A 22120-nucleotide genomic window follows, 5' to 3' on the forward strand; every position below is an offset into this window, starting at 1 on the left:
AATAATTATTTTATATTTTTTAAAGTAAAATAATTATACACTGATACAGAATTTAAAATAAAATTAAAATATTTACATTAGAATACTATTTTTTCAAAGACTTCTCTATAAACAACATTGATGGTTGAATTTGCAGACATTCCTACGTGATTCATAAGTAAAACTTTTAAACCTCTCTTACTCTTAACTCTTGAAAGTGCCACATATAATTGGCCATGTGTAAAAACTGGTCTGGGCAAGTACAATCCAACATGAGATAAAGTTTGTCCCTGAGACTTATTAATTGTCATGGCAAACGATACTATTATGGGAAACTGTCTTCGTTAGAATCTAACTGGGACGGTTTCATTTGTTGGTACCATATTCATTCTTGGAATCAAAGCAATATGACCAACATTGTTACTCGTTAAGACTTCACATTCTATGACATGATTTTCAAGCTTCCTAACTTGTAGCCTTGTACCATTACAAAGACCACTGGATTGGTCAATATTCCTCAGTAACATCACCAGAACACTAACCTTGAGTATTAATTTATGTGGAGGCAAACCAGAGCAATTTATGCTATTCAGTAATTCAGGACCATAGAGATCTAGTTGACTCTCTATATTCCCTTCATCCATACAAATGGAATCTGTAACAACCCCGATTTTCGAGTACGCGAGATCTTTTCTGAAAGTACGAATTTCTCTAGAAGATCAGTAAGGGGAAAACCTTTGATATATCGTCAAGTATCTTAATCCTCATTGTCATTATGTTATCTTTAAGTTAGAACCTTTCCCGAGGCAAGCTCGATGATGCAGTCGCGAAGAACCTAGTTTTTGAACCGTATCGGTTAGGAGTTTTAATTCGGTTTTTCGTAAATAGTCTCAGTTTGACAAACCGGACTCGATTTATGAGAGAAGAGAGATAATAGGATGATGTTATCATTATATTAGTATTAGAAGCTTCTTGAATAATATTATAAGGTTACCTGGTCAGTTTTAGTTAAAAAATAGAAAACCGGTTTAACCGGGTACACAATTTACTGGTGCAGCTTAGCACCAGCACTCTCTGATGACTTTAGCAATGCTAAGGCCTCATTATACATGTTTTATTCTCATAATAAATATGTTACTAGTGTCATTTATGCTAGTAGCTCAGAAAATAATTTTTAGAGATGTTTTTGCAAGTGTTCCGATACATCTAGTTTTAGTAGTTATACACCTGAGATATTTTAATATTATTTTAATCCACCTCCAAGCCAACCAATCACAACTCACCCTACACCCCCAAAACCCCCAAGGCTGGCTCATTTTCACTTTGTGGCCGAAAATAGGGAGAGAGAAAAAGAGAGAAAAGTTCTTAGTTCCAAATCTTCAAAGCTTGATTTCTGCTGAACTAAAACTCAAATCAAAATTCCAATCCGACCAAAATGATCCTCTCTTCTTTCTCTACATGATTGTATGACTTATCAAGGCTGGGATCAAGGTGAGTTGGCTGCACCATCTCTCTTTTGATTCAGTTTCAAGGAAACATGCTTAAATATGTGTTTTCTTGATGTGATTTAGGAGGAAAAAGTGTTTAAGGACCACCTGAAAGTTTGATTGAATTAGGAGCAGCAAGACCAGGTAGGGTGCCACGAAATTAATCTTGATTATTTGTGTTTGAGATGTGTGAATGTTGTATAATTTGGCTGTGCTAAAAATTGGTTGCATATATGATTGATTCTTGGTGAAAATTTGGTGAAATTTTGATGAAATTTGATGAAATTCAAGCTTTAAAGTTCATGTTCTTGGGCAGCTGGAAAAACGAAACCCTAAGCTTAAATTGAGGTTCAATTTGTGTTGAAATCATGTAGAAAAGATGGGGTTTTAGTGGCTGCTAATTTATTTTGAATTTTGGTAAAAATCGGTTGTTGAAAAGAGTGAAAAACGGGTAAAAACAGACAAAGAATCTGAAGAATTTACGAAGAATACGAAGAACACTTTGAGTGTGGTGAAGAACAATGAGGAACACCTTTTAGATCTTGAAAAGGGCAAGGAAGTAAATATTTTGGTGTTTGAGGGGTTATTTTGTAATTTCTGGAAGTTAGGGTGGTAAAAGTAGAAATATTAAAAGTTACGGGTGGTAAAAAGTGAATTTTTAAAGGTTAAAAGTTAAAAAGGGGTAATTTTCGAAAATTTAATGATAAAATAATAAATAATAATAAAATATTAAATAATAATATTTAATTAAAAATAATATTTTAATAAAAATAATAAAATAATGCGAAAAAGGCAGTTTTCTGTAAAAGCTTTAGAAAGACAACTTTAAGCGCAGAATCTCATAATTACCTTCATAAAACACTTAGGGTGTGGTAAAAACATATTAGTGAGGCAAAGATAAATAAAAGATAAAAAGTTGAAGAAAAGATAAAAATCGAACAAAAAGTCTGTAAAATTTTAACAACAGAGAAACAGACAGAGACTAGTGAACGAACTAGGGCAACATAGTTAGTTCTTGATTTGCGAATAGGGTTAGGTATTATATGAAAAGTTAAACTGTTTCAGTATAGACTTAATGAACCTATACTTGGGGCAGGCTAACTAATCATACCGAAATTTACATAAGCTTTAAATACATACGTTAAATAGAGAAAGCAGAATAAAGTGAGGAAGCACAAAGAACGGAACAAACAGAGCAGAATAAAGAGACAAAGCGAAGAGAGTAATATGATAAAGAGTAGAGGACCTATTGAGAGGTCATCTGTTGCATTAAGGCAACCTCAGAGATATCTATATGTTCATCTACTGCATTGTAGCAGTCAGATAGATAATGGTGCAACCACTGAGAAACGCTTTCCTGCGGTACAAATCCATATTTTATTTCTGTAAGGCAGAGGGATTATTTCCTGCTACAGAAGTACCGTGACCACCTGTTCCATTTCTGTAGTGGCAGAGGGGTTATTTCCTGTATACAGAAGGTGTGTCGGCATACAACCCTGCAGTGGCAGATGTGTTATTTCCTGCGTGCAGTGGACCCTGTGGTGGCAGAGGGGTTATTTCCTGTACACAGGGGTATAGCCAACAGGAAAGCCATATCCAGCTAGTAATGCTGGGTTACGTCGGGAGCGGGTAGAAACCGACAAATGAGCTCATTACCTGCACTAGGACTAGACATGCATCATTCTTGTCTGTGCATTATTCTCTGTTGCATTCCTACTTGTGTTTGATCAATTTCTTTATGTTTGTTTGCTTGAGTGCTATGTCTATGCTTTATTTTCTTGCACTCTTCTGTTTATGTTCTGTTTTCTGTTTTCCCTATCTATTTTAACTACTGTTTACTACTTTACTGTATTCTAATATCTATCTGCTAATCGGAATCAAATAAATGAACGTAACTAATAACCCCGACCCTACTAAGAACTCCCCAGTTCTTACCCCCTTCTCTCCCTTCCTCCCCCTCAGATGGAGACAGGCGTGATCTTCTATGAGTTCGAGGACCCTTACGTCTACGAGGATCTGGTACATCACAGTTACTTCATTATGGGTTTGGAGCCTCGTATTAGACGATATGCGTTACCTAATCGAGCTTTTCAACATCCTCTGTCTAGCCCGCATTTTGACCCTGATGCTCCTTACGACTTTCCCTTATCCTGGTTACACCCTGACGCACCTGGACATCCTTTTCCTGATGATCCTGAGCACCCTATACCAGCTCAACCTTTGAATGAGGCGGTACCTGAGCCTATCATTCCTGATGAGCCTGAGTTAGCTGATGACTACGTACCTGTGATACCACCAGAGTGGGATTTTCCCTCTGAGCCGATCCCCGACTTTCCACAGCCTGATGAGCCGGCACTACCAGACGGTGAGGTAGCTCCTATATACGCGAACGGACCTGTGCTCGCGAATGGTTTTGTACATAGTGACAGCAGTGTTTCTGGTGGATCTGAGGACATAGTTGTAGCTGTGGACGATGAGGAGGAGGAGGATCCTGAGATAGAGGTAGAGCAGGATGAGGAGATGGGTGAGCCTCATGATGATTCTCCGAACGGCCACGTGTAAATATAGTTTGACTGCGGAAAGGGGCATTCTTTTGATGACACTCTAGTCTAACATTATCAGATAGTTAGTCTCTCACTTGTGTTAGTACACTCGAGAGCTAGGAGCTATATAGTGGTTAGGCTAGCCTGGGCACCAGCTTAGTAGCTTTTTGTATGGGCCAGGCCCTGGGAGTGTCGTGTAAATATTAGCTACGTAGGATGACGAGGATGTAAACTGACTTGATCTTGTGTAAACGCTACATGTTTTGTTATAGTGTACATGATGTATATTATCAGTTGTATTTCTATGTTTCTTTATGCCGCTTTTCTATTACTCCCAATGTATGCTTGCTTATTTTACCAGACCATCCGCAAAAATTAAAAAAAAATTACTCGTAAAATTGGCATCGCTCTAACAAGGAACATGCTCATATATTAAATAAATAATAATAATTTAAAAGGATAAGTTAGTAACACTTAGCTTCTTGTATGACCATGGCATACTGGAAGTTGGGTCGTTACAAGTTGGTATCAGAGCAGTTCGTTCCCAATAGAGCCTGGAGAGTGGACTGACTATGCTTCATTGCATACTCTGCTTGTGTGTCTCATGCTGTTAGGGTATCTTCAAGATACATTTGGCATGAATGTCTATGAGTGCTCATTTTGAGAATGTTCGTGCCTAACTTGAGATATTAAGACTGATCACCTTAATGTTGATTGTTTGGTGCGGATAGGACCTTAATGACTGCGAATAGACATAGTTTAATCGAGCTTTGAACGACGAATCGATGCGAGGCATAGCTATCCTCATAGCTGTTATGATCTCCATGACTATGGCTATGTTAGATTTGGATGCTGTAAGGAACAAACGCTTGTTTTACTTGTGAGGAATATAGACACACAGCTAGGATCTACCCAAGAAAGTTTGTTCGGAATCCAGTGTGAACCCAGCAACAAGGTCGAGTGTTTGCCATGACTGCTAATGATGCTATGCAATCAGACGCCCTGATCCAAGGTCAGTGTTACGTCAAGAATCGATTTCTAACTGTACTGTATGATTCGGGTGCATCGCATTCCATTATTTCTTTAACTGTTGCTCGTGAGTTGGGACTAGATTTCTCTGAGTTGAACTTTGATCTGATTGTCCATACACCTGCGTCCCAAAATGCTTTGACTAGTTTAGTGTGCCTGCAAGTACCATTCACTATTAGGAACAGAACTTTTATACATGATCTAATCTGTTTGCCTCTATGTGGTTTAGAAGTTATTCTAGGGTTAGATTGGTTATCTAAGTATCATGTTTTCCTTGATTGCTATGAAAGAACTGCTGTTATTCTGTCTAATAGTTTAGATATTAAACCATTTCTATCTCATACTTTATATCTGAATTCTGTAAGAGTTACATTAGACGGGAGTGATTGTGAGGGGTACGTTCTGTTAGCGGCTAGCTCAAATGATAGTGAACTAAGCTTAGAACGAATCCGAGTGGTGAAGGAATTTCCTGATGTTTTCCTGGACGACATACTTGAGTTTCCTCCTCAGCGAGAGATAGAATTCTGAATTGAACTTGTACCTGGAACCGGACCAATTTCCATAGCACCGTACCGGATGTCACCATTGGAACTTGCAGAGTTGAAGAAGCAGTTGGATAAGCTACTTGGAAAGAAATTTATTCGTCCCAGCGCATCACCTTGGGGAGCTCCGGTATTGCTAGTAAAGAAGAAGGATGGTGGAATGAGACTTTGCGTAGATTACCGACAGTTAAATAAAGTCACTAACAAGAACAAGTATCCACTTCCACGAATAGATGATCTAATGGATCAGTTAAAAGGTGCAACTGTGTTTTCGAAGATTGATTTGCGATCGGGCTATCACCAGATTCGAGTGAAAGAGTCAGATATACCGAAGACTGCATTTAGAACTCGATATGGTCACTATGAGTATACGGTTATGTCGTTTGGACTAACTAATGCTCCTGCGATTTTTATGGATTACATGAATCGTATTTTTCGTCCGTACCTTGATCAGTTCGTAGTAGTCTTCATAGACGATATTCTCATCTATTCGAAGACAGAAAGAGAGCATGAAGAGCATCTAAGGACTGTATTGCAGATACTAAGGACTCGGAAGTTATATGCTAAATTATCAAAGTGCGAGTTCTGGACAGAGAAGGTGGCATTTTTGGGACATATTATATCACAGGGAGGAATTGCAGTGGATCCTTCAAAAATTGAAGCAGTAGTGCAATGGGAACCACCTACGACCATTACAGAAGTTCAGAGTTTTCTCGAACTTGCTGGATATTACCGGAGGTTTATTAAAGGGTTTTCACAGATAGCCTTACCTCTGACTTACCTTACACGAAAGGAAGTTCCGTTCGTTTGGACAGCTGAGTGTGATAGAAGTTTCAAGATGCTTAAGGAAAAGTTAACAACTGCACCTGTATTAGTACTACCCGACCCACAGAAACCTTTTGAAGTATACTGTGACGCTTCTCATAAAGGACTTGGATGTGTGCTGATGCAAGACAAAAATGTGGTGGCTTATGCTTCCCGGTAGCTGAGACCTCATGAACGAAATTATCCGATGCATGACTTGGAGTTGGCTGCAGTAGTGTTTGCTCTGAAGATCTGGAGACACTATTTGTATGGCGCTCAGCTAGAAGTTTTCTCTGACCACAAAAGTTTAAAGTATATCTTTGACCAGAAGGATCTTAATATGCGATAGCGAAGGTGGATGGAGTTCCTGAAGGACTATGATTTTAAGTTAAGCTATCACCCAGGAAAAGCGAACGTGGTGGCAGACGCTTTGAGCAGGAAGAATTTGAATATCTCTTGGATGATGATAAAGGAAGAAAAGTTACTCGCAGAATTTGAGGACCTTAAGTTGGCTATGACTGAGACATCAAGTGGAGTCCGTTTGGCCCAATTGCATATAACACCAGATTTTAAGATTAGGATTCAGCAAGCACAAGCACAGGATTCAGAAATGATGACGATGCTGAGACGGATGAAAGTAGAGGAACCAAAAGCTGTAAGACTAGATCGTAGCAGCCTCTGGAGATACAAGAACAGAATTTGTGTGCCTAGCTCTGGAGATTTGCGGCAAAGGATTCTTGCAGAAGCTCATCAAAGTAGATTTTCTATGCATCCTGGAGTAACAAAGATGTATCAGGATTTGAAACAAATGTTCTGGTGGCCGGGCTTGAAGAAAGAGGTAGCTGATTATGTCTCAAAATGTTTAACCTGCCAGAAGGTGAAGGTAGAACACCAGAAACCGTCAGGAACCCTGCAACACTTAGAAATACCACAATGGAAATGGGAGCAGATCACTATGGATTTTGTCACGGGATTGCCAAGGACCTCAACTGGACACAATGCCATTTGGGAAATTGTAGACAGGTTGACAAAATCAGCGCACTTCCTTCCGATTCGAGTTGACTATACATTAGAAAGGCTGGCACGGATATATATTCAAGAAATCGTACGATTGCACGGAATACCTTCATCAATTGTTTCAGATCGAGATCCGAGGTTTACTTCCAGATTCTGGGGAGCTTTCCAGAAAGCATTGGGAACAGAATTGCATATGAGTACAGCATACCATCCTCAGACAGACGGACAATCAGAGCGGACAATCCAGACATTGGAAGACATGTTAAGATCTTGTGTGATGGATAACCAGGGCAGTTGGGATAGGTATTTGCCATTGGTCGAGTTCGTCTACAACAACAGTTACCAACAAAGTATCGGGATGGCACCATATGAAGCTCTCTATGGAAGAAGATGTCAGACACCATTGTGTTGGAATGATGACGGAGAAGTCAGTGTCTTAGGTCCAGACTTAGTGCAAGAAACTACTGAGAAGATAAAGGGGATTCGCCAGAAGATCCAGACAGCACAGAGCCGTCAAAAGAGCTATGCCGATAATAGACGTAGACCCTTAGAGTTTAGTGAGGGAGACCATGTCTTTCTTAAAGTAACCCCGACTACTGGAATAGGTAGAGCCCTTAAGACTAAAAAGCTTAACCCTCGATACATAGGACCTTTCCAAATACTTAAAAGAGTCGGTCTAGTAGCTTATCAAGTAGCCCTTCCTCCATATTTGTCAAACCTTCATGATGTTTTTCATGTCTCGCAACTTAAGAAATATATTCCCGACGAGAGTCACATTTTACAACCAGAGACAGTACAGTTACGAAACAATTTGACATATCAAGCATCACCAGTTCAGATCGTAGAAAGAAATGATAAGCAGCTGAGAGGCAAGACTGTTCGCTTAGTCAAAGTAGCTTGGGGACAAAGAGGAGAAGAAGAGCACACTTGGGAATTGGAAGATAAGATGAAAGCTGATTACCCGCATTTATTCTCAGGTAACTGAAATTTTGAGGGCAAAATTTTCTGTTAGGAGGGTAGAATGTAACAACCCCGATTTTCGAGTACGCGAGATCTTTTCTGAAAGTACGAATTTCTCCAGAAGATCAGTAAGGGGAAAACCTTTGATATATCGTCAAGTATCTTAATCCTCATTGTCATTATGTTATCTTTAAGTTAGAACCTTTCCCGAGGCAAGCTCGATGATGCAGTCGCGAAGAACCTAGTTTTTGAACCGTATCGGTTAGGAGTTTTAATTCGGTTTTTCGTAAATAGTCTCAGTTTGACAAACCGGACTCGATTTATGAGAGAAGAGAGATAATAGGATGATGTTATCATTATATTAGTATTAGAAGCTTCTTGAATAATATTATAAGGTTACCTGGTCAGTTTTAGTTAAAAATAGAAAACCAGTTTAACCGGGTACACAATTTACTGGTGCAGCTTAGCACCAGCACTCTCTGATGACTTTAGCAATGCTAAGGCCTCATTATACATGTTTTATTCTCATAATAAATATGTTACTAGTGTCATTTATGCTAGTAGCTCAGAAAATAATTTTTAGAGATGTTTTTGCAAGTGTTCCGATACATCTAGTTTTAGTAGTTATACACCTGAGATATTTTAATATTATTTTAATCCACCTCCAAGCCAACCAATCACAACTCACCCTACACCCCCAAAACCCCCAAGGCTGGCTCATTTTCACTTTGTGGCCGAAAATAGGTAGAGAGAAAAAGAGAGAAAAGTTCTTAGTTCCAAATCTTCAAAGCTTGATTTCTGCTGAACTAAAACTCAAATCAAAATTCCAATCCGACCAAAATGATCCTCTCTTCTTTCTCTACATGATTGTATGACTTATCAAGGCTGGGATCAAGGTGAGTTGGCTGCACCATCTCTCTTTTGATTCAGTTTCAAGGAAACATGCTTAAATATGTGTTTTCTTGATGTGATTTAGGAGGAAAACGTGTTTAAGGACCACCTGAAAGTTTGATTGAATTAGGAGCAGCAAGACCAGGTAGGGTGCCACGAAATTAATCTTGATTATTTGTGTTTGAGATGTGTGAATGTTGTATAATTTGGCTGTGCTAAAAATTGGTTGCATATATGATTGATTCTTGGTGAAAATTTGGTGAAATTTTGATGAAATTTGATGAAATTCAAGCTTTAAAGTTCATGTTCTTGGGCAGCTGGAAAAACGAAACCCTAAGCTTAAATTGAGGTTCAATTTGTGTTGAAATCATGTAGAAAAGATGGGGTTTTAGTGGCTGCTAATTTATTTTGAATTTTGGTAAAAATCGGTTGCTGAAAAGACTGAAAAACGGGTAAAAACAGAGAAAGAATCTGAAGAATTTACGAAGAACACGAAGAACACTTTGAGTGTGGTGAAGAACAATGAAGAACACCTTTTAGATCTTGAAAAGGGCAAGGAAGTAAATATTTTGGTGTTTGAGGGGTTATTTTGTAATTTCTGGAAGTTAGGGTGGTAAAAGTAGAAATATTAAAAGTTACGGGTGGTAAAAAGTGAATTTTTAAAGGTTAAAAGTTAAAAAGGGGTAATTTTCGAAAATTTAATGATAAAATAATAAATAATAATAAAATATTAAATAATAATATTTAATTAAAAATAATATTTTAATAAAAATAATAAAATAATGCGAAAAAGGTAGTTTTCTGTAAAAGCTTTAGAAAGACAACTTTAAGCGCAGAATCTCATAATTACCTTCATAAAACACTTAGGGTGTGGTAAAAACATATTAGTGAGGCAAAGATAAATAAAAGATAAAAAGTTGAAGAAAAGATAAAAATCGAACAAAAAGTCTGTAAAATTTTAATAACAGAGAAACAGACAGAGACTAGTGAACGAACTAGGGCAACATAGTTAGTTCTTGATTTGCGAATAGGGTTAGGTATTATATGAAAAGTAAAACTGTTTCAGTATAGACTTAATGAACCTATACTTGGGGCAGGCTAACTAATCATACCGAAATTTACATAAGCTTTAAATACATACGTTAAATAGAGAAAGCAAAATAAAGTGAGGAAGCACAGAGAAAGGAACAAACAGAGCAGAATAAAGAGACAAAGCGAAGAGAATAATATGATAAAGAGTAGAGGACCTATTGAGAGGTCATCTGTTGCATTAAGGCAACCTCAGAGATATCTATATGTTCATCTACTGCATTGTAGCAGTCAGATAGATAATGGTGCAACCACTGAGAAACGCTTTCCTGCGGTACAGATCCATATTTTATTTCTGTAAGGCAGAGGGGTTATTTCCTGCTACAGAAGTACCGTGACCACCTGTTCCATTTCTGTAGTGGCAGAGGGGTTATTTCCTGTATACAGAAGGTATGTCGGCATACAACCCTGCATTGGCAGATGTGTTATTTCCTGCGTGCAGTGGACCCTGTGGTGGCAGAGGGGTTATTTCCTGTACACAGGGGTATAGCCAACAGGAAAGCCATATCCGGCTAGTAATGCTGGGTTACGTCGGGAGCGGGTAGAAACCGACAAATGAGCTCATTACCTACACTAGGACTAGACATGCATCATTCTTGTCTGTGCATTATTCTCTGTTGCTTTCCTACTTGTGTTTGATCAATTTCTTTATGTTTGTTTGCTTGAGTGCTATGTCTATGCTTTATTTTCTTGCACTCTTCTGTTTGTGTTCTGTTTTCTGTTTTCCCTATCTATTTTAACTACTGTTTACTACTTTACTGTATTCTAATATCTATCTGCTAATCGGAATCAAATAAATGAACGTAACTAATAACCCCGACCCTACTAAGAACTCCCCAGTTCTTACCCCCTTCTCTCCCTTCCTCTCCCCTCAGATGGAGACGGGCGTGATCTTCTATGAGTTCGAGGACCCTTACGTCTACGAGGATCCGGTACATCACAGTTACTTCATTATGGGTTTGGAGCCTCGTATTAGACGATATGCGTTACCTAATCGAGCTTTTCAACATCCTCTGTCTAGCCCGCATTTTGACCCTGATTCTCCTTACAACTTTCCCTTATCCTGGTTACACCCTGACGCACCTGGACATCCTTTTCCTGATGATCCTGAGCACCCTATACCAGCTCAACCTTTGAATGAGGCGGTACCTGAGCCTATCATTCCTGATGAGCCTGAGTTAGCTGATGACTACGTACCTGTGATACCACTAGAGTGGGATTTTCCCCCTGAGCCGATCCCCGACTTTCCACAGCCTGATGAGCCGGCACTACCAGACGGTGAGGTAGCTCCTATATACGCGAACGGACCTGTGCTCGCGAATGGTTTTGTACATAGTGACAGCAGTGTTTCTGGTGGATCTGAGGACATTGTTGTAGCTGTGGACGATGAGGAGGAGGAGGATCCTGAGATAGAGATAGAGCAGGATGAGGAGATGGGTGAGCCTCATGATGATTCTCCGAACGGCCACGTGTAAATATAGTTTGACTGCGGAAAGGGGCATTCTTTTGATGACACTCTAGTCTAACATTATCAGATAGTTAGTCTCTCACTTGTGTTAGTACACCCGAGAGCTAGGAGCTATATAGTGGTTAGGCTAGCCTGGACACCAGCTTAGTGGCTTTTTGTATGGGCCAGGCCCTGGGAGTGTCGTGTAAATATTAGCTACGTAGGATGACGAGGATGTAAACTGACTTGATCTTGTGTAAACGCTACATGTTTTGTTATAGTGTACATGATGTATATTATCAGTTTTATTTCTATGTTTCTTTATGCCGCTTTTCTATTACTCCCAATGTATGCTTGTTTATTTTACCAGACCATCCGCAAAAATTAAAAAAAAATTACTCGTAAAATTGGCATCGCTCTAACAAGGAACAGGCTCATATATTAAATAAATAATAATAATTAGAAAGGATAAGTTAGTAACACTTAGCTTCTTGTATGACCATGGCATACTGGAAGTTGGGTCGTTACAGAATCCGAACTAAGATATACTTTTTTCCCTCCAGGAACGATAGCCATCAGATGGTTGTTGACCTCTTCAACGATGTCTAGTGTGGGAGCCAGTATAGTTCTTGCTTTGAAAAAATCCTTTGAGGACATGTTTTCCAAAATATTTGGATAAGAAAAATGAACTAACTCATCAAATACATGGTCCAAAGAAGGAATAACAATATCTCCTGGAAGACATATCTCAGATTCAACATCCATATTGTCACCTATTAGACCATCACCAACTTTCAATAACCACTCATCAAATTGCTCTGTCTCATCTTGATCTGAAGCAGTCGTCCCTACAGAGAGTCTCATGTTTTTTGTTAGTTTGAGCACCTGACAAAACTTCCAAAGGTAAGACAAATTCACGGTTGAATGAATGATATCTTGTCTCGATCCTCGTGGAATGACAGAAATTTGTCTAAAGTCTCCACCTAGTACAACCACTTTTCCTCCAAAGGGCAAATCTTTTCTATATGTTGGAGAACACCTCATGATATCACCCAAGCATTTATCAAGTGCTTCATAGCAGTACCTACTAACCATTGGAGCCTCATCCCAAATTATAAGTCTGGCTTTCAACAGCAACATTGCTTGAGGAGAACCAGGTTTGATGTTACATACAGAATCCTCAGTTATATTCAGCGGTATTTTGAACCTTGAGTGTGTCGTTCTTCCATTGGGAAGAAGTAAAGACGTAATACCACTCGAAGCAACGTTTAACACTATATCACCCCTTGAGCGAATCTCAGCAGACATAAGGTTCCAGAGAAATATTTTTCCAGTACCTCCATGACCATACACAAAGAAAAAACCCCCTTCATCACAATACACAGATGTAACAATTTTATCGAATGCATATCTCTGCTCAATTGTTGTGATGGCTAACATGTCTGAGGCATTTTTCTTTAAATCATCCCTGTTAAAGTTTAGCTCTTCCCTTATAACCCTTTCGGTTAACAAAGAATTATCAACTTCAGTTGCTAAAGGCATAGGAGGATAGTCTTTCAAGGTTTTACCATAGGAATGTAAGATCTTGTCTATATCCATTAAGCACAACTGCTTAATCTCATCATCTGACATTGTTAACTCTGCATATTATACGATACTGTAAAAATTCAATCAAACTAAAAATGATCAATAAGGAAGAACTTTTATCATTGTAATTAATAGAAACTCACCGCTCATGTTCATCACAGTTCTCTGTCGATACAAAATATCATCTGAGAGTTCATGCCAACATCTATCCCAGACATGTTCTGGTCTTGAGATATTGTTGGATGTTAATAGAATGACAAATAACCTCCTAACATATGATCCTGAGGCCCATGAGCTTGCTTCCTTAATTGCATCAATGAATTCTTTGTCATCTTGCAAGAATCCAAGGGCGAAGCATGCATCTCTATACGTAGCATAAATTGTTCCTCCTACTGTTCTTATATCTTGAAAACTCATACATCCTCTTTGAGTATTCAAGAGAAGTCGTTGGTAATATTCTTCGATATTTGCTGTAAAAAACTTGGTTAAAATCCCACTTTTAAGTTGGTAAATGGATTAAGCTACTCTATTTTAATTATTATGTAGCTTCACATCCGCATAAGAATAATTTTTCTAAAAAATATAAAAAAAATAAAAAATTGTATAATCTATAGATTATAACTGTTGAAAGTTAGTTGAACATTTATTTTCTAGCGTAGATAAATCGAATAAAATGGACGTGGGGTATAGGCTGTTAAGATTTTAAATTTACATCATTAAATAAGTAAGATCAAAATTGAATATAAACTCATCATTACCTGCAGGTACATGAGTTAACCTTCCAATTGCGAATCCTTTCTTTCGAGGAAACCACTTTGAAGAATCATCCTTCTAAACAAACTTGGTTGGAAACTCAGCATAAGTCAGACTTCGAGCATAGGGATATGACATGTTCGCCGCCATCCATCCCAAAAACATGGACTTATGAGATATTTCTCTTTCGATGATATCATTCACATTAGAAGTTTCATCATAGACCACAGGTTGCTCATCCTCCAAATGGAATGGAAGTCTAATCACAAATGGTTCTTTCTCTTGGATTTCGTATCCAAATAGACGCCAGACTGCCTCACATGCCGAAATGTACCTACAATCGTAGTAATTCCTAATTTCCTCAACAACTTGTGTGGCTTCTGACGGATCACCAGTATTGTATAGAGTAACAGTTACGTGGTCATTACCCTTTTGTACATACTTAAACAGATACTTAATAGAACTTGTTTGGCATGTGTATTCCACATTTATGTGGCACCCAAACTTGAGCAACAATTCTGGATTATACGGAACAATGAACTTATTGTCTAGTACACATTCCCTTTTCTTCACTGTTCGACCGTTATCAGTACGCCTATATTTGGGAAATTCGGCCTCATCAATGAATGTTCGCTGTCTAAACTCTTTAGGATAGAACTTTGAACAGGATCCATTCTTCATGCAAGGTGAATTCTTGTTGTACGAACCACATAGACCATGTACCATGTAATTTTGAACAGCTCCATATAGATTTGGCCTTTCATTTTCATCAGGAATCTCAGCTGTTATATGTTTGTCTATGTCATCTGGTGTTTGTGGTTTGAACTCGCTACTCATGAATAAAAGGATATGTGCATGCGGAACCCCTCTCTTTTGAAACTCTACAGTGCAAACGTCTGAAAATTGAAAAAGACAAATGAGCAAAGCATTACAAACAACATAAGATTTTAATAAAGCGTTGCATAAACATAGAATTACATCCCAAAATTTTGCCAAAGATTTTTCCCTCTTTGAGATCATTGATCAAACCATCAAGCTTGATCTTGAAAACTCAACACAATATATCAGGACGGTCTTCTGCCTTCAATCCAATGGAAGTCACTTCTCTTTTTATCTCATCCCATTCAGGGTTACAGGTCATGGTGATAAAATAGCTAGGATATCCTGCATATCTGCAAATTTCAAATGCATCTTTACAATTATTCATCATATACCTAGGTCCATCGGTAAAAGTACTGGGAAGAATGATTCTTTTGCCAAGCCTTGCAGCATCTACATCCCCGTTTATAAGACTTTCATGCAGACATTTGTATTTATCAACCCTCAACTGTGGTTGTTTACACCTAAAGAATTTTAACCTCTCTGATTCCACCATTGTGTAGGCATCTACCAGAAACTGTTGGAATAATCTCTTTGATCTCAGAATTAACGGAGATTCACCCGTCCTTTTCTATAGTCGAAAAGCGAAAAATTGTCGCAAAGTGATTGTTTTGTTTATCTTTGTAGGTCTAGCGGAGATAGAATTTGATGTTGCAATACCCAAACGAAATCCATCCTCCCCATACAGAAACAACAATGGATATTGCAAGGCTAAATAAGATGGATGAAAAACATCAATCCGCTGGAGCTTTCTAGATTGACTCTCTATAATAATATCCCTATCTTTGCTAAGTTGTTTGATATCGCCAACAATCAATGCAGCCACTTCAGATGCAGATGGCAAGTTGTATGTCCTGCTATCTGTAGTCCTTTTACTAATCAACTTAAGCTTTATGTTTGTGCAATTTTCCTGTTGGTACCTATCTCTTGCATAGCGAAAACTCTTTGCCAAACTATTATATTTGTCTAGCATGTTTCTTAATATTGCCACAATTTCCCTATCCCGCTCATTTATAGCTTCATTGGAACTGCGAAAAAAAAACAATAAAATTTATGTTATTTTCTCTCACAGATAAGAAATAACTAAAAAATTTGACTGGTTGCATGAAAATTACCAAAGTGTGCCTATTCGATTATCAATCTCATTTTCTGTGTCATAGATATATAGCTGGGCAAATATTGGTCGCAAACTATCAGGAGGAAGTAAGCTACCAATGCTATGGTAGTTTTGACCCCCAAGCTTAAAAATTGGAGGAGCAGTCCCATTGTTCACCCCACGGTCAATTTTTCCAGCCATTGATGTAAAACAAAACATTGAATTAAATGTCCTTATATTTTTTAGGAAATGAATACTTCTTTGATCTCCTCCAATATGAAGCTGAATGAGCTCATCAGGAGGCACAGAAAGTAGAGGAAGCTCGATCTTTTCTTCCATACAACAAAATAAAAACTTTGGTTGGGGCGACTGTTTGGATTTAGCAAGCCTTTCTCCAGACCACATCCATGCTTTACAGTGTTGACATTGATAAATAGGATTTCCTATATCCCAGACACCTGCCGAATGAACTCTCTTTAGCTACTCAGTTGTCATACCGATACAATTTAGTCCATGATGTACACAAAGATGCAAATAAACATACAGATAAAAATTTTACATACCGTCTAAGGTTTCAGATGATGGTATAAAATTATCTTCCATATCCACATCCAACATTGAATCATCATAACCATTCAAAACTACAGTAAAAAAATTATAAAAAATGCAAACATAATCATTTTGATGTATTACTAATAATTCATATCTCATGCAAACTACAAACTTAAATTCTTGATATAATGAGAAATCACCTTCATCATCAACAAAAGGGTCAACATGTTGGCCACTGTGTGTGTCAGCACTTGGTGGGTGCGTCTTAACAGTCGATAAATTTATATCTTCATAAAGTTGTGCCAAATTAATAGCCACCGAAGCAACAACAGAGGAAGATTGTCCTTTTTGCACCCCAATTATAGTAGAACTTCTTTACAAGAAAGTTCAATTTTATTCAATTAAACCATAGAAACTATAGGAAAAAAAATATAATAATGATGATCATCTTTTCTAAATTACCTTTCTGTTAGGCACGATCTGTGGGAACCGGAGTTTGATGGAAGCTGATTTTGCAGAACGACTTCAGTTAGATTATTGGCAGGTCCTTGTACACTGGAGTATGCTAGAATTGTAATAAATCTATGTTATATAAATGATCTCCGATGAAGTATACTTTTTGCTAAATATTGGTGTATGAATCATTTGGCTTTTATTAATTATACGTACTATTTGTTAACACGGACAGTGGAGTTCTTGTCAATGAGGGATCCGTCTGTAGAGTTAAAGATTTAGATCTTATCTCTGATGTAGAAGGTCTTACATAATTATGAGGAGTATTTTTCTGTCCAAAAATTTCATGTGAGGCACAGTGTACACCATACATAGATAGTTGCTTCCCTATGAATGAGTAATGAGAAATATATATAAAATTTTCGTCATTAAACCAATATAAATTAAATTTAGATAAATATGAGTCAATTACGGTGAGAAAAATGTCACCTTTATCCTCATTGGATTGTAAACTGAGAATATTAGATGAGGTACCAGTTTCTCGAAACAATGTTCTTTGACTTGTAGTAATATTATGTACATTTTTATGTATGTCAAAATTTGTATTATTGTTGTTCTTCGACACTGTTAAGTCAAGAAAAATAAATGAAACACAAATAATAATTATTCAATTAACTAATCTCATATTTGATTTTATATAATTGTAGTAGTATACTTTCGTAGATTCAAATTTTTTTGTATTGGTTTAGTTTTATTGAATTATTTTTTAAATTATTAAACTAAATCAATGAGTATCTATATCAAATTATTTAAAATATACCCAGTCATGACTTAAAAATAAATACAATTCAATTTAAATAATAAATAAAACTCTAAATTTAAATATATATAATTTTAAAATTTCAATTTATTTAAATTGAGTTAAATAGATCTACACAAAAGCATCAAATGTTATATTTTCCCAATTAGTATATAGTTTTATGTTAATTTAGATTAAATAGTATATTATTTTAAATTATGATAGAGTATATCTTAAATAATATTAAATAATTAATTAACCTAAATAGTACATGAAGATTTGAAGATTGCATAGTTTTTATGTAATTTATAGCTTATTAAATATGAATTTAAAAGAAAAATTATAAAGATGAATAGTTATTTATAGTTTTTAAATCACTAAACTAAAAGATTTAAAAAATTATGTATAGTACAAACTAATTCGCTAATATTCTCTTCCATGATGATAGTTTAAACTATATTTCCCATAAAAAATAGAAATTAAAAAAGTTTTAGAAGAACACTTACCAGAAGCACAAAAGAAAGCAGACTCATTATCATCAAGTGTTTTTCGTTTTCTTGCCAAAATTATATTTCATCTTAACCTTGCAACCTTGGATTATGTGATTGGAGTGGGATACATTATCGTTGTTAACTCACTTATCTACAATGTAATTCTCCCGCAACAATAAGCTACGAATACAAATTTTCAAATTTTAATACTTATCTTAAAGTTAAATTTTAAATATCCATTAACTTACAATACTGATTATCTATTGATTAATTTATGAGGTATCAATTTTTACATAAAAAGTAAAAAACTTAATTTTTAAATATGTAAAAATATATCAACAGTGACTTTTAATTCATAAATTAATAATCTAATTAAAAGGGGTATATATATATAAGCCAAACGAATTTAAATATAGCTATCTTAAGCAGACTAATTTTTATATTATATACTATTAAATAATTAATTGAAAATATACACTCTGCACGACAATTTTTTAATTTGAATTTAGAAGTGATTAATAAATCACATTTTTTTAATCAACGTATAACAAAAAAAATTAGTTAAAGACAAAATATTCAACACAAAATAGTTTTAGTCATTTAAAATTTAAATATTAAAAATTAGATACAACTTCGTGGTATGTTTCAATAATAATAATAATAATAATAATAATAATAATAATAATAATAATAATAATTTTAAAAGGTAGTACTTCATGTTCTCTGTGACATGTAATTTTTAAATTTATTTTATAAATAATAAAGTAATTTTTTTGGATAATTACATTAAGTGAATAATAAAAATTAGTATCCAAATTAACAAACTTTAACATATTTGATAAAAAAATGAAACTTACGTAAAACATATGAAACTTACATAAAACATAGTGTATTGTATAGTAACAGCACTTTTAGAGAGTGTATAATAGTCTTATTTTTCTCAAATCTTTAACAATTATACAAATATTATTTATCTTCAATTACTAAGCTAATAAGTTTATAACATGTGAACAGTAAAAAAAATAAAACTGTAAAGAAGTTCAATAAAATAAAATGAAAACACTAATCACACTACAAAAAAAAGGTTTAAAATGGCACTTATATTACGGCGGTTTTAAAGAACCGCCGTAATATCCAGACGTTATGGCGTTTTTGGTTGTTGCCATAATTAACTGTGTATTTAATGGCAGTTCTGGTGATTATGGCGGTTTTGAACCGCCATTATCCCACATATATAAAAGGAAAAAGTGCAATCCTTAACTGAAACACTGTGCATATACACACGATGGCTCGCTCAATCTCCCTTCTATCTCTCCCTCGTCCTCGTGCTCAATCCATCGCTACCGCCACTTTCACCCTCCACCATCGCTTCCTCTTCAACAGAATCAAAGGTTCCAAGCCACCACCTTGTTTCCCCATTGTATGACGATAGCGGATCTCCTTTCAGATCTCGAATCTTCTCCGGTGACATATCCTCCGGCGACGACCTCCTTTGGCCACATCTCTTCCCATGGTAATCTCCTCCGGTGATGTCACCTCCAGCTTCCTCTCCTTTCCATCCTAGCTCTGCGCCTTCTTTGCCAAAATCCTCAGCGCCTCCCTCAGCGTCTTTTTCGATGACATCTCTCTATTGAAGATCTGTAAATCTAAGCCATCACAAACAGAATAAGCACAACTCTCCCCTGCTTCCTCTGTTCTTCTGTAAGTACTATAGATCTCTCTCATCCTTTCTCTTGTACCTTCCTTAATTTTTTAGTTTATTTTTGCAGTATAACAATATAATTAATTACTATTTGTTCTTGTGTTGCTGGTTCAATTTCATTAATAATTAAGGTTAAGCATGACATCTTAATTGTATGATTGTTAGGGTTTTGAGAGACAGGAATTGTAGCTTATTGTGTTTTGAGCACCATGTGTTTGTTTTTATGTGTGTGTGATGGTTAATGTATCTAAATTGGTACTTTTGTATATCAGCTTCTATTGTGCTTCTAAATTGGTGGTTAACAATCGAATTCTTTTCAGATGTAAATTGCAAAGTACATTCTTTAAATTCTTGATAATTTGTTTTATTTGTTCATGAAGTTGGCAGAAAATTTATGGGAGAAAGCCCTGGTGAGTGAAGCATCAATTTTCTTCTTAATTTGTTATTCTTTGGTTCATTTATGGCAACACTAACTGTGAGTATTCTTGTCTATCCATATCAAATTTGCTTTAATTCTTCCAAAAAAAGAAAAGAAAAAGTGAATCCATGATTATTGATTTGTTTCCATTCTTACATTATAAATGTTCAATTTTGCTATTCAACCGTTGACTTCTGATAATGATTATGTTCTTTTTCTTTTATTTCATTTGATATGATATAATTTGGTACTTCTAATGTTGCTTGTAATTTTCAATTTTTCATTGATTCTTAATATGAAAGCTCATGCTTTATATCTTACTATGTGGTGGATTGTTTTGTTGAAAGCTTTAAATTTTGTTTGCTTTAAAATTCATTTTTATTTTACTAGCACACAACCTGCTCGATGAAATGCTTCAACTAAATTCTGCCCTTATCAATGCTTTTATGACAGAACTGGAACCTGATTCTCCGGTTATCCAGGTGATAACTATGATCTTCTTAAGAGGTTGTTTTGGTTATTTAAAAGTTTACTTTATGTTATCAACTAATGTTTTTTCCGTTGCAGTGTGATTATGATCATCTTCAGTTGTCAACTAGTTCATAATGGAGAATAAATTTTCCATTGGGATTTCCTTATTTTTCATGCTTAAGAAACATGTTTAATGTATGAAAACTTATTCTATTGATTTTCAGAGAGAACTGCGGTGAAAAGATAGATGAATTTCTTAAGAGATGCTTCTACCATTCTGGTCAGTATGACTCTCAGGAAAACTTTGCAGCACTGGACAAGAAGCTTAAGGAACATGAGGTAATTTTAATTATGGCGCATCATTTTAATTTGTGTCAAGAACTCAAGATCAACATATGAAGGATGCATGAACTTATCCTTTGCTTTTCATTCTATGTATGCTCTTCTAAGCTTTTCTTTTTTATCTTAATTTAGCCATCTGGTTTTTGCTTGTAGAATGGGAAAGCTTCTAATCGCCTGTTCTATCTATCAATTCCTCCAAACATATTCATAGATGCTGTAAAATGTGCCAGTTTATCAGCATCTTCTGGTAATGGTTGGACAAGAGTCATTGTTGAGAAGCCTTTTGGTCGAGATTCAGAATCTTCGGCTGCTTTAACAAAATCGCTCAAGCAGTATCTTCGTGAGGATCAAATTTTCAGGTTTTCTACCTAAACCGATTATGTAATCTACTACTTTACAGACTGTAAGTTTCACTACTTAAAATCATGGAGAATCATATACATGATTGACCACTATCTGGGGAAAGAGCTTGTGGAAAATCTCTCTGTTCTCAGATTTTCAAATCTCATTTTTGAACCATTATGGTGAAGGCAGTACATAAGAAATGTACAGTTGATATTCTCAGAAGATTTTGGCACTGAAGGGCGTGGAGGGTAACGTTTCTTCCTTAGCTTCATTCACACTTTCTAATATATAGAAGGGATTCTCATTTGTTTACTTATTTGTGCAGGTACTTCGACAATTATGGTATAATAAGAGATATTATGCAGAATCACTTACTTCAAATACTAGCCCTCTTTGCAATGGAAACCCCTGTTAGTTTGGATGCAGAGGATATTAGAAATGAAA

The 22120-nt window shown here is 36.1% G+C and overlaps 2 protein-coding genes and 1 long non-coding RNA gene across 4 annotated transcripts; 1 reads left to right on the forward strand and 2 right to left on the reverse strand.

Moving 5' to 3' along the window:
* Positions 1-323: 323 nt before the first annotated feature.
* Positions 324-13792, reverse strand: LOC112770095 (ATP-dependent DNA helicase pfh1-like). The gene is made up of 3 exons (XM_025814515.1): positions 13519-13792; positions 12299-13428; positions 324-521 (listed from the first exon to the last, which is right to left on the reverse strand). Exons 1-3 carry the CDS (start codon positions 13790-13792, stop codon positions 324-326), a joined length of 1602 nt encoding a protein of 533 aa, XP_025670300.1.
* Positions 13793-14206: 414 nt separating this feature from the next.
* On the reverse strand, positions 14207-15503 carry LOC140181387 (uncharacterized). Its single transcript, XM_072224939.1, has 3 exons — positions 15343-15503; positions 15185-15300; positions 14207-15024 (listed from the first exon to the last, which is right to left on the reverse strand). The coding sequence occupies exons 1-3, from the start codon at positions 15501-15503 to the stop codon at positions 14207-14209; spliced, it is 1095 nt and encodes a 364-aa protein (XP_072081040.1).
* Positions 15504-20125: 4622 nt separating this feature from the next.
* LOC112773293 (uncharacterized) lies at positions 20126-22119 on the forward strand. 2 transcript variants are annotated; one of them, XR_003187866.3, is made up of 5 exons: positions 20126-20510; positions 20909-21000; positions 21214-21328; positions 21485-21924; positions 22002-22119. It is a non-coding gene; the product is annotated as an uncharacterized lncRNA (long non-coding RNA). The 2 variants fall into 2 exon arrangements; XR_003187865.3 differs by lacking the exon at positions 20126-20510 and having other exon boundaries at positions 20775-21000.
* Position 22120: the final 1 nt, after the last annotated feature.

The sequence above is a fragment of the Arachis hypogaea genome, chromosome 18, assembly GCF_003086295.3.
Source record: "Arachis hypogaea cultivar Tifrunner chromosome 18, arahy.Tifrunner.gnm2.J5K5, whole genome shotgun sequence".
Taxonomy (NCBI): Eukaryota; Viridiplantae; Streptophyta; class Magnoliopsida; order Fabales; family Fabaceae; genus Arachis; species Arachis hypogaea.

Coding starts and splice junctions, on each gene's coding strand:
- LOC140181387 (XM_072224939.1), bottom strand. CDS start 15,503: ATGGTGGAATCAGAGAGGTTAAAATTCTTTAGGTGTAAACAACCACAG. Junction 15,301..15,342: donor ACTTTTACCGATGGACCTAG/GTATATGATGAA, acceptor TGAAATTTGCAG/ATATGCAGGATATCCTAGCT. Junction 15,025..15,184: donor AGACCGTCCTGATATATTGT/GTTGAGTTTTCA, acceptor TTCAATTTTCAG/ACGTTTGCACTGTAGAGTTT.
- LOC112770095 (XM_025814515.1), bottom strand. CDS start 13,792: ATGAGTTTTCAAGATATAAGAACAGTAGGAGGAACAATTTATGCTACG. Junction 13,429..13,518: donor AACTGTGATGAACATGAGCG/GTGAGTTTCTAT, acceptor TATAATATGCAG/AGTTAACAATGTCAGATGAT. Junction 522..12,298: donor CTGTAACGACCCAACTTCCA/GTATGCCATGGT, acceptor TTAATACTCAAG/GTTAGTGTTCTGGTGATGTT.